Raw genomic sequence first — 12,542 nt, 5'->3', positions numbered from 1 at the left:
AATTCGTAGTAATTTTCCTCTTCTTGCTAGTGCTGTAGAGTATAACTGTAATGATGTTAACAACATCCGAGGCTCAGGGTTTGTGTTGTTTTTTGTTGTTGTTGTTTGAATAATGCTCTTAGTTCTCATTCATATGAAGCAAAAGAATTTTTGGGGGGGGGGGGGAGGGTTGATTTTTTTGTTTTGTTTTGTTTTGAATATGTGGTGTAAGGACTCAGGATTTCTTGAAATGTCAGTTAGGAAGCCAGAAACAGGACAGCCTCCTGTAAGACAAATTCTGTTGTTGTGCTCTCTTTTAAGTCATATAAAATTTGTTGTTTGAACACACAGAGTAATTTTCAAGAAAGCATTCTCATTTTCTACTTCGTGAAATTACGAGACTTTAATTATGATTACAAAGTTGGTATTGACTGAGGCTTAAAGCAAACTACTGAAGGAAGGATGCAGCTGTATACTGTATTTTCGTAATTATGGCAAAGTTCTCCCGTTTAATTCAGATAATAAAATCTGTTCTAAATGAACAGTAATTTCTTCAGAAAACTTTTACGACTGAAAAGTCTTATATTAATCAGTTCACATGTATCTACAATTCTTTTCTACATTCATGTTAACTTTTTGATCACCTTATTTAAACTATCTTTTTTCTTCTCTGTGTATTTTTGATGGTGGCTTTTCTTGGCCTGCTAATTACGATGGTAATTGTACAACAATTGTGTTGTTACTTGAAGATAATGTGGATATAACCTTATTTCAAAGCTTCATCTTGTAGTAGATTGGATGTTGCTAATACATGGATTTTAGAACAGAACTGAGCCCAACGAGGACCTGAGTTGGAATCTTCTAGTAGGCCATACATTGGCAGTGGTTTTAGGAATAATTAGCCTTCAGCAAGGAAGGGCGTGTGTTTTTTTTTTGCTAGTTAAATAATTCAATCATAGAACCACAGAATATCCCGAGTTGGAAGGGATCCTCAAGGATCATCGAGTCCAGCTCCTGGCACCACAGGACATTGCACGTTAATGCCTGGTAATGTGCTGATTCGTTGGATTGAAATGTGTTTATATGGGATGGAGTTGTCTTGATAGCTTTCCTCATTTCTGAGCTTTCAGTTTTTTGATACTAGGATTTTGATAAGGCATTCGTAAAAGTCATTATAAACATGTATATGTGGGAGAAATGGAAAACCAAATTATGCCTACCCATCAAAGTACCTCCAAATATGTTTAAGGAAATGTTTAAAGGTTTTTTCTTTGTTGCCTTCTGAAGGTAGTATGACTTTAACATTTGTCATCTTGCTCCAGCTAGCCAAGGATGTGGGGTTGAAACTGCTAGCAAGATTTTGTATCATAAAGGTGCTTCTTTGACTCTAGTAGCAAAAAGTATTAGTTCTGTCTTTGATTTCTGCTTAAGTTACCTTCACTTGTAATAATTTTGTGGTGTTCAAACGTGAATGCAGCAAAAGTAGCAAGCATTAATTGTCATTTTTGTAATCTGTCAACCAGATATGTGATATGGACATTTTAACACAAGTGATGTGTGAATGTTGACCAGAATATTATCAAATAATGTGCTTTTTCAGGGTATATTACAGATGAGTTGGAAGAAACTTGTTGCAGTGTTAAGGCTGGAGCTTCCTAGACCATCCGTATTGTCAGTTGTCATATGAAACTGCAGAGTATTAACGATGCAATTGTGACCAGTTTTGGTCCTCATACACTCTGAAGGCAATGATACATAAAACTTGAGAAGGACAAAATGATGCATTTTAGTGCAATGCCTACTGTAATGTGTTGACCACTAAGGAAAGTGATAAAAGAATCTATTAAATGCATTGCTTGCTTGCAACTCCATAAACTGATAGGGATATGTATGTCTTGGTAGTGAAAATAAAATACAATAAAACTAAAAATAATTTATCCAAAACAGAAAGTAAACCCCAAAAAGGAGGAAGGTAAAAACAAGCCTATTTCAAAACACATTGAAATACTGACAGTAGTGATCTCCGTAGTTCTTACTGAAATTTTTGGAATGATGCTCTTCTTCCTGCTATAATTCAATGAGCTCTTGTTGGAATGATTGAAGTGCACTGAAGCACTTCAAGTCTGCAGCCTGAAAGCTTGGAATTGAATTCAAGAATCTTGTCTGTCAGTGCAGAGCTCCGCCAGAAGACCGCATTATAGAGCATTGTTTTATTAAGCATTATTTGTTCATAAATAAACAGTAGCACAGATGTAGTACTTATAGAGTGGATGCATTTCCTTATGTTAAGTTTATGTATTCCTAAAGGCATAAATGTGTTGTTTACAAAATAGGCCTCGTGTTAGCATAAATGTTAACAAGTTATTCATGGAAATCTTCCTATTGCAGCAGTCTGAATGTACACTTTGCTTCAGAAGAGATCTGCTTGTCTTGAACTGGGGTTTCTGCTTATGTAGCATCAGTTGTGGTCCTGTGGAGTTATTCCCAGAGCAGTGAAAGTTATTTTCAAAGAGGTATTCTTCATGAATTTCTCTACTGGAAAATATTATCCATAAATATTTACTAAGTATATTTCTGTGATATTTTAAAATAATAAAACCCACAAACTCCATCATCTGAATTATCCTTCTGAAATTCAGCAGCTGTATTGATCACAGCAGAATGGAGAAAATCATGGAGAAGGGTGAGAACCAAAAGTAGTCAGTGTTAATACAGAAAACTGAAATTCATGACAAAAAGTCATATATATATATATATACTATATATATATATATATATAACTATATAGATATAGTTTTTAATTTTCCATGTCTGCTCACTTTATCTACTTCCTTTTTCTTCCCAATACATGCCATTGGAGATGGGTACCTTCAGAATTAACAGCTCACAAAGCAGCTAGGTGACACCAAAGCGTGGATTTGGTAAGAAACAGAGATCAGATTGCATTAAGAGACACAGGTTATAAAATCTGATAATAAAGTTGAATTCTTGAGAGGAAAAAAAGAAAAACAAGCTTCAAAATTTGTTTAAAGAACAGGATAAAGAGCTTTCCTGAAGTAAGGTATTGTGTCTGTCTTACTGTACCTTCTTCTAAGGCACTGTTTGATGGCAACATACTGGACTGGGTAGGGAGTAAGCCAGCTTCTCTATTGCTGAGTGTTTTTATTCTAATGTAGTATTTTGGAGATCCAAAGAGGTGTGTCTCAAAGGCAGACACTACTGAAAACTGAAGGATTGAAGAGTTCTGAATTTTACTTATTTAAAAGTACAGTTAAGGAACAGTATTTTATCTGGGAGATGAGGGAGAAGAAAACAAAGGAAGAAATGTAGTGTTTTGAATGTTTAATCTAATATGAGATGACATAACATAGTTGTCATGATTGAGTGTCATTCTAGAATAAAGCTTTTGTTTGGGCAACCCTAAGAAAACAGTTCCATGTTTTAAACCGTGTCTTAAAATATCTCAGTATTAGCATACAGCATAGCAAGTATTTTATTGGAGAATGCAAAGGCATTTTCAGTACTGAGAAATGCATTGTTATTGTAAGTCAACTAAGAAAACTGTTAGTTGTTTTAACATTCTTAGAGTGCACCAAAATCTACGGATTTTCATCCATTTCTGAGAGGCAAATTCGGTGTTTTAGTTGAAGTAAAACAAAAAGAGATTGTCATACAAACTTTGTGTCCGTTTAATGGGCGTATATATTTTTTTTCTGCCCAATATACCCAAAGACTAGTTTTTTATAATATTTCTGTAGTAGAGTTTTGTTGACAGTGATGTGAAGTTCTTTTGGTAGTGAAAAGACACTCTTTATAGAAGCTGATGAAAGTATTTCAGCATTTATGGAAAAATCCTGTATGTTAAGAGACAAAAGATCAATACTGATTAGAACTGGTACTCGGTAGTCGTTTTTCCCATGCTACTGCCTTAAAACTTTTGTCTAGGATTTTTACTATCATTAGATGTAACAGTTCTCATGATGATGATGAAATTGTAGAATGATGCTAGTGAATCTCCTAATTAGTTCTTTGTGCTGTCCCCGTGGCCCCTTTGTGTGCCCATTTCAGTGAAGCAGTTCCTTAGCAAGTGCATCATTTGCCTTTGTTTTCAACAAGTAAATTTGTAGCTCCTAAAATAACCTGTGGGCAAATGAAGCATTCCATTTTCTGAATCTTTTACAGTTTTTTTGTTTCACTTTTGCTACTGTAGCTGGTAATATAACTAAGTACTTGTAGAATTTCATTACTTTAATGGCTGTGTTTATGTGTTTGAAAAGTAATCTTTTGGAGAAGTTAGAGTCTTAGGTGACACAGCTTATTAATTTATTAATTTTTAGAATTTCATTTAAATTAGAATTAATCTGTAATTGTAGTAATAGGTTAGAAACCATCTCCTTTTTAATGATCTGTAAAAGAGTTCTGTTGTGTTGCAGTGAATATTGGCTTGGGGATTACAACTGCATGGCTTGGTTTTGGTTCCCAATCAGTGCATTCCACACACAGGTCTGTTTTTTCATTTTTATTATTTTTTACCTTAGTAGTGTTTTGCACCTGAACTGATTTTTAAAGCTAATACATATGTTAAACTTTCCCAGAGCTAGACTCCACTGGAGTTAATATTGGTCCAATAAAATACACCTGAATTGAAAGAGCTTATTTTTCTGTAGTTTTTGGCCACAGCATTGCTGGAAAATTTTATGTTTAGATTTCAGTCTGTTTTCTGTCCTCCCACTTCTGCGTGAAAATGTATATTAAAAAAAAAGGGGGGGGGGTAAGAAAGAGTGAGAGATTTCTACTGCTTCCCTTGTGTATGACTTACAACCAGCACCTTGCAGCAGAATGACCGCTGCATGGCTGAGATTGAGACCAGTATCGAAGTACGTAGTCAATAGATATCACTGTGAATCATCAAGTCTAAGATTGAAGCTCTTTCCTAAAAATACACTGCAAGGGTTCCCCCCTCCCAGGTGCAGAATCTGGCACTTGCTCTTGTTAAACTTCATGCGGTTGGTGATTGCCCAGCCCTCTAGTTTGTCAAAATCTCTCTGCAAGGCCTCTCTGCCCTCAAGGGATTCAACAGCTCCTCCTAATTTAGTATCATCTGCAAACTTACTTAGTATGCATTCAAGTCCTGTGTCCAGATCGTTTATAAAAATGTTGAAGAGAACTGGCCCCAAAATGGTATTATCACTGTTCAGGTTTCTCAAAGCATGGATGTTCACTACAGCTCTTTTTTTTTCCTCGGCAATGCATGATCATCATGGAGGAGTTCATTGCTAAAAAGCTTTAGCTCTTGAACAAATTAAGACATGAAAGTAGATTTTCGTAACATTGCGGAAGGTGGTGTCCTCAGTGAGCAATATTTGCATACCAGCTTCATTCGTTTTATACCTCAAGCAGTGGAAGATCACAAGTTCTGTTTTCTTGGCTTTATTTAAAAACTGTTTCTTAAACATAATAGATGGTTCATATTGAGAGTACATAGTAGGATACAAAGCAGTCAAATCTATAGTGAAATACTATCTTGACGATCTTATCTCAAGCAGCCTTTTTTTGAGTTGGGACTTATTACTTACTGACACTCATCTTTGGTCGGATGGGATCTTAGGACATCTTTGGTTCTAGAGGTGAACTTTCATGCTTTTTTTGACAACATAATTAGTAAATGCTTTTGCAGAACTGAAAGTGACAGTATGTAGTAATCTTTCCACCTGAAGTGCAACTTCAGTAAATAATATGCTCTTATAAAGTGAAAATATATTTTTGTGACAATTCAGTTGCAATTAAAAACTGTTAGCCATGCAGATAATAATCTAAAATTTGGATGTCCTTTCTTAGTCTCCCAAGAACTTAGCTACCCATAGAAGAGAAATCTCTTTCCGGAGCATACACTAAAATTAACCCTTTCCTTAGAGAGTATTTGGCATCTGCTTTGTAGAGTTGATTTTCTGTTTTTAAAGAGAAAAGTCTTATTGTTACCATTGTTGTATGTATGCGAAAGCCACTGTGGTCCTCCTCAGACAGCTGCTGCCATCACAGGATGATTGAGGTTGGAAGGGACCTCTGGAGGTCATCTAGACCAAAACCCCTCCTCAAGCAGAGTTACCTAGAGCATGTTGCCCAGAACCACGTCCAGGTGGGTTTTGGATGTCTCCAGATGGAGACTTCACAGCCCCTTTGGGCAACCTTTTCCAGTGTTTGACTGCCTTCACAGTAAAGTGTTTTCAAATGTCCAGATGGAATTTCATGTGTTTCAGTTTGTGCCCATTGCCTCATCCTGTCAGTGGGCGCTGCTGGGAAGAGTTTGGCTCCCTCTTCGTAGTTCCCTTCCAGCAGGTGTTTTTATACAGTGTACTTCTAGGAAAGATTAAAATATGTGTCTTTTAAATAGGGTGATAGATTATGTATCCTCCCCTCTTTTTGCACTGCAATAAAGTTAGTCTAAAACAAATTTTCCCAGGGTCAAATTTTTAGTTAAAGTGTCTTTACATCTGTAGTGGCTTCATTGCAATAATGTAGTAATGTACATAATATGATTGCAAGTTTGTAGATGAATTGTATTTTTACATGAAATGTTCCTGTTGGCTAGCAATATGGATTGACTGGAACTGCTGGTTAATAATAGCATTTTGAAATTCAGCACCATTTCATTTTGGGTCTAGAATCTGATTGCTGCTCCTGCTACATCAGAACAGGCTGTTGATTTGCTAGTTTAACAAACATCTGCAGCTTGGTTTAGTTGATTCCATCTGTCAGATGCTAAATGATATTACTTCTGATTCACGTTTATTCAGACACAGTCTATGCAAAATAGTTGATACCACTTGCAGCTAATCATTTCTGTCAACTCAAAGCCGATCAGATTTTTTTTCTTTACTCAGTTTAATCCACAATTCATTTGTGAACATAGCCCAGTTTAATGGTTGTCTGCACCAGCATGACTGGAAAGTGTTTTACAGCCATGCTCTCTTGCATCATTTATTGATGAGGAGGGTTTTATAGCTACAGAGCTCTGTAGTCACAGTGCCTTCTTTGTTCACTGTTTCATATGTAAGATATGCAATGAAATAGTTACCCCATCCAAAAAGGTCAATTTGAAGAAATCACACACTCTCTAACATGCATCACTCATCAATAGGTGGCTGAGCGTTTCAGTGCAAAGACCTGCTGCATTGGATTTGCAAAGATATTAATATACTGTGTAAGAGACCACGTGGAGGTAGGGAAGGGATAACAATATTTCTTCTGTTGGATTTGTTATCATTAAGGGAAATGATTGAATTATGCACTAAAAGTCTTTGTAGTAGTGTGAACCTCTTCCAAGGACTCTAAATCCTTTAGAAAGGCTAGCCTTAAGCTGGTACCTGACCCTATGAAAATACTAACCCTGTTCAAATTGATATTCAAAATGATCAGATTGGTGATTTTTTGGTTGGTTGGTTGGTTTGCTGTTTTTGTTGTTGTTGTTGTTGTTATGGCTAGGGAAGTAACTTTTTATCAAGTTGTGGGTTCGGGGAATGTTTACATTGCACCTTGTGTTTGGCTGCCTTCATCATTCATAGAGTGAAGAAAACTACAAATTTGTTTTCCAAGAGCATTTAAAACTTGCTAGAAAGTAAATCACCACGAGGAGTTTTTTTGTGTGCATCAACTAAGAGAGGGACAGATTTAAAAAACAAAAATCAACCCCCCCCTCAAAAAACACAAAAAGATTTAAAAGATAGTTCTAAATATTAAATCCAATAGGCTACAATAACGTAAAACAAAGAATCTGTTAGCTGGCACACTTAATTATGTGTATGACTAACGACATTTCAGGAGATTACCAGGAAAGAAAACTAAATTCCAGTATTCTTGGCATTCCTTAGTTTTTGCTCTCTTTTATAGATATTATTGAACAATCAAAATCCAATTTCAGCTCTTTACTGAGTTTCATCTGTAGCTTCTTAGAGTTACAACATCTCTATGTCAAATGCAGGATTTCATTTTAAGAACTTTTAATGGAATTTTTGTGTGTGGAATATTTCTAAAAATTAACAGTTTGGGGAGGAAAAAACAGTCAAATGTAAGGTGAAGGAACTTTTATGTTTATATTTAATGTTTCTTGACTATCTAATTTTCTTATTTACTAGTACAGTGAAATCTTGCTACATTCTCAAGTCTGTGCATCAGCAGCAAGAGGTAGGGTCTGTCACAGCAGATGTCTGAGGAAAGAAATCATTTCAAGATCAGCAGCGCAGAGACAGACTAAGGAAGAAGAGAATTACTTGTGGCTCTTCTTGAAGGGAATTTAGCAAAGCTAAGGAAGTTTGTCGAACAGAAAACAGGAATAATGAGGAACAAAGACATATCTATTGTTGTGCCCTTCCTATTGCGTTTCCTGTCTCCCCACAAAAGCTTAATCCTTTCCCTGACATTCCCCTTGAAAATATCCACTTGAGTCTCGAGAGACACCATACTACTTCTCCTAAGTAGAGTGGTCTGTGTAATCGATTCCAGTTCAGCTGCTGAATTTAAAAAAGAATAAAAACAAAACACACATTGAATAGAACTCAAATTAATTCCTTTTCTAAACTAGAATGAAAAATATATTTTCAGTGTTATGTTGCAGTGAACTTAAAATATATATATTTATATATATATGTATAAAAATAAGAATATTTCCAAGACAAGTGCCTGAGTTGCTCAGCTGATGTCAGTAACGCCTTTCGTTCCTCCAGTGTGTTCAGAACTGTGAAGGATGATTGTGGCAATGAATGCTTGGCCCTATTCTAGGTCATTTTGAATAGGGAATAATCTGAGACTTGTGAATCCTGAACTACCTTATAGGTGGGTCTTGAGCGGCCTATCTGAAAGGTTTAGTCTGAGTTCAGGAAAGGGAGGGAGGAAGTTCAATGCATAGCAGTTTGACTGCCCCAAGTACTTTTCTGAACCACTAGGAAAATTACAACCACTTTGTATTTTTGCAATTAACACTTTGAAATTCTGAGATTGAGAAACTGGAGTCAAAATAAGTTTAAAGAATAAAGAACCTTGAAGGGCTGAAGCTGTCCATTTTTGAAAAATAAATTTCTATGCCAGAAAAGTGCAAGATAAGTTTCACAGAACCTGCAGAGCTCTTCTGGCATTGAAACATAGTACAGATTTCTAGCTTATTTCATATTTGCATCAGTCAACAAGGTTAAAACACGAGCTCTACCTTGCTATGGAATCAGGCATCACATACTTGTGTCCAAAATTCACCTAATGTCATACACTTTGTCTGTCTAGACAGTAGGGTATATATCAACTTTAGCAGTATGTCTCTTTTCCCTGTGTTCATGGTGAATAGGTGGCCTTCCTGTTGACCTTTTAAAAACAAGGGAGATCACATCTCTGCAAAAGGGGTTGAAGTAATACCTGCTTAGAAGAAAAAGACCCTGACAGAACTGTTGCAGAAGATGCGTTTAAAGAGTGTGGAACGATCTGCATAGGCTTCGCCTTACAGCCAGCCAGGCCCAGGCCAACCCCTGGGCTGCCCCTAGGCCTCCTGGCACTTCTGGTGCCAGGGGAAGATACTGATGCAGAGTGGAAAACAAAAAATAGAGTGGAAATCTGTTTTCTATCAATACAAAGCTACTCCTGGTCATCCCTAGTACTTAAAAGGCACCAATATTAAAAACGTGTAGAGGAGTGAAAAATAGTGGGGTGAGAGATTCTGAGTGGGCTGCCTCTGGTCTCTTGAGGTCCTGCTGTTTTGAAGCACTAGTTTGGCAGTTCCTTCTTCTCTTTCCCAGTCTTTGAACTTGTTCAAAATGGAGCTCAACCTTCAAATGAGATCAGAGGGAAAGCAGTTTGGAACATGTAATTTTCATCTATCTTTACTGATCTTCAAACTTGCTTCTCAGAAATGTCAGTGAGTGGAGCAGAGCACTGGTCAGACAAAGGCATGATGAGAAGAGAGATGTCCTGGACATGTCTGTTTTCTTCTCTTCCGTTGTCATGCTGCTTGGCTTTGGGAAAAATCAATTCCCTGTTGCTTGTTTTCCCTTACATAAAACAGGAGGAAATAAATTTTACAGTGGATGTTGATTGCTTTCAAATTTTGTTGTGTTGCAGAAGAGCTAGTCAGTGTATCGTTGACTGCGTGGTTACTGCTGAAACTGTAATAATCTTTCTTCCTCTGTGTCAGTTTGGGACACAGGAAAAATACCTGGTTTCCTCATTTTTCGTAGCTGTCCTCATCAGCCAGGACCTCAGGCCACCGATGTCATGTCGCAGATGCTAGATCAGATAATAGATCAGATTAAGGGGTGATGAAGTACCAGAGCCTCATGCAAGCATCCCACTGTGCTCTTGAAACTGGAATTTCATTCCTGGTAATGATCTATATGGCCTTGCATTTACCTTAGAAAAATAATTTTGGAGAGAGAGAGAGAGAGAAAGATTTGGAAAGAAGGGAGGTAATGCTAATATTAAATTCACACTAACATTTAGTGCTCAATACGTCACTGAAGGCCTAATGGTGTTTAATATATGGATTCTTCAAAGTAGTGGATGTGTAATTCTCTGAAGATGTTTTATAAACTATGAGAGGAAAAGGTACAATTGTTCACAAATGTTTTCACTGAGATTGTTTTAAAGTCAGTTAAGATTGCCTTTGAGAGTAGAGTTGCACTAAAAAGAGAGAGGAGAGATGGAAAAAGGAAACCCCAGAACAGGGTCCTGCTCAGTCTAGAGTTTCAGGAGAAAGAGGAAAAGGTCTAGTTATCCAGAGCCAGATGCATTGTTAAAAGTTCATACTATCACTTTGACATTTAGAGTAGGACTCAGTGTCTTTGTAAATTCCTCTTCGTATTACCAGTGTAGGTCTCTGAGCTCAGACTGTTTCACAAACCATAACATTTTTTAGTGAGTGATTGATCTGTATTATGTGTCCTAGCCATCAGAAGAATCTTGGGATGTTGCTTGTATAAACTGTAATACAATCTGATCCTGGGCATTTAGTTACAGACTTTCATAGACCTATTGGCGATACTCAATCCTCCTGGATTTGGGAATAGGGCTTATCTGATACCTTAAAAAAAAAAAAAAAAGAAAGAAAGGAAAAAAAAAAACAACTCTAATTTTCTCTGTTACCCACTTAAATAACTCAACACATCTGGTAACACTGTAGGATCATTGTCCTTTCAGTTCCTCTGCAGCTCATATTGCTACAATATTTCTTAGGTATCTAGTTTCCTAAAGGGCAATGTGATTTTTTTTTTAGGCTGTTTTTATAGGTCTTGCAAATTAACCCATATGCATTGCAAGAAAAAACATGACTTTTAATCAGCAGCATTTCTAAAGTTAGCGCTTGCTCTGTGTGTATGAATATGTATATGAACTAGTGTTTAAAAAAAAAAAAAACAAAACCCAACACAGTCTTTCTGCTAGTACTCAAAACTAGCATACAAATGTGTTTTTATTATCAAATAAAGTCTGCCTAAATGTTAAAACATCTTTCTGTTAGGGGTGTTATCATTTGACTTCTTGTCTTCAGTTACAAGAACGATAAAAATTGAAACTAAATCTTTTAATTCAATAAGAACTAGGCTGAATTTAGGAAACAAAAAAGGGAATCAGATATAGAATCATATGCATGGGAAATCAAGCATTCAAGAAATTAAAACTTTGCGAGCAACTACAGGGGTAGCCTTAAGGTGTGCTTATTTGAAATGCCTGCATTTAATTTTACAACAAATCTGTGTATTTTGTTCCAATTAAGACAGTTCATGTGCACGACTCTAAATTGTACAGTAGTTCCAGGGAGACCAGGGAATGCTTGTTTTACATTCTGGATCAAGTTCAGATTTTTAGGCTTCACTTGAATAAAATAAAAAGTCTGAACCGTGAAGATAATACAGATTGATAAATCTGATTTAAACATTCCCGTGTTGCAGACTTCCAGTGTATGTGGTACAGCTGAGCCTCAGGCCATGTACTGAATACATCCACAGAGCATTCCCAGGACACCCGAATACCAAATGATCACATTTGAAAGGTTACCTTTCTATGGATTCTGACTTTTCTGTATTAGCCATGAAGATTAGAATTTTAACAGCTCCCAATGAGAGGTATTGTGAAGTATTTACTTGGCAGGGGAGAAAAACAAAACAAAAGAAAGCCCAGATGAGGTACTGTCTCTTATTCATGAACTGGGATTTATTAGTTCTGTGAATGTCCTTGTGAGAATACACTCCATAGTTCACACTTAATATAAATTAAAATTTTGTTTTTAACCTTAAAAGTTTGATAGAAGAATTACTGTAGTAGAGGTTTTAGTAGGGGGACAGGATCACGCTTGTGCAGAATATATCCTCATAAATCCTACAGTCCTTCATATCTAGCTTTCTGCAAGGCAAGTTGTGAACTATTTATCTCTCTGGAAATCTGGCAGTAGCTTTCTTTAATAATCACCAAATTTACTAATAAAGATGTAAGTTGTCTTCTTCATTTTCTTTTACAGGTTGTGGAACTCATATCAAGTGCTATTGGTGACTTAGTTCAAGGTATATACTATGAAAACTCAAAATCATCTGAGG

General features: G+C 36.4%; 1 protein-coding gene and 1 long non-coding RNA gene across 5 annotated transcripts in view; both read left to right on the top strand.

Annotated features, from left to right (window-relative positions):
• Nucleotides 1-12,542, top strand: part of BEND3 (BEN domain containing 3) — a 151,161-nt gene that overhangs the window by 74,509 nt on the left and 64,110 nt on the right. For all 4 annotated transcript variants that reach the window (XM_083830173.1, XM_083830172.1, XM_083830180.1 and 1 more), the window contains exon 4: nt 12,467-12,541. In XM_083830173.1, the coding sequence (XP_083686299.1) occupies nt 12,467-12,541 (75 nt within the window). The remainder of the gene's footprint in view (nt 1-12,466; nt 12,542) is intronic.
• LOC310897052 lies at nt 2,745-12,285 on the top strand. The gene is made up of 2 exons (XR_014582018.1): nt 2,745-4,482; nt 6,000-12,285. It is a non-coding gene; the product is annotated as an uncharacterized lncRNA (long non-coding RNA).

The sequence above is a fragment of the Anser anser genome (assembly GCF_964211835.1).
Source record: "Anser anser genome assembly, chromosome: 3".
In the NCBI taxonomy this organism is placed as follows: domain Eukaryota; kingdom Metazoa; phylum Chordata; class Aves; order Anseriformes; family Anatidae; genus Anser; species Anser anser.
Note: the sequence above shows the minus strand (reverse complement) of the source record. Positions and strands in the feature narration are given on the sequence as shown.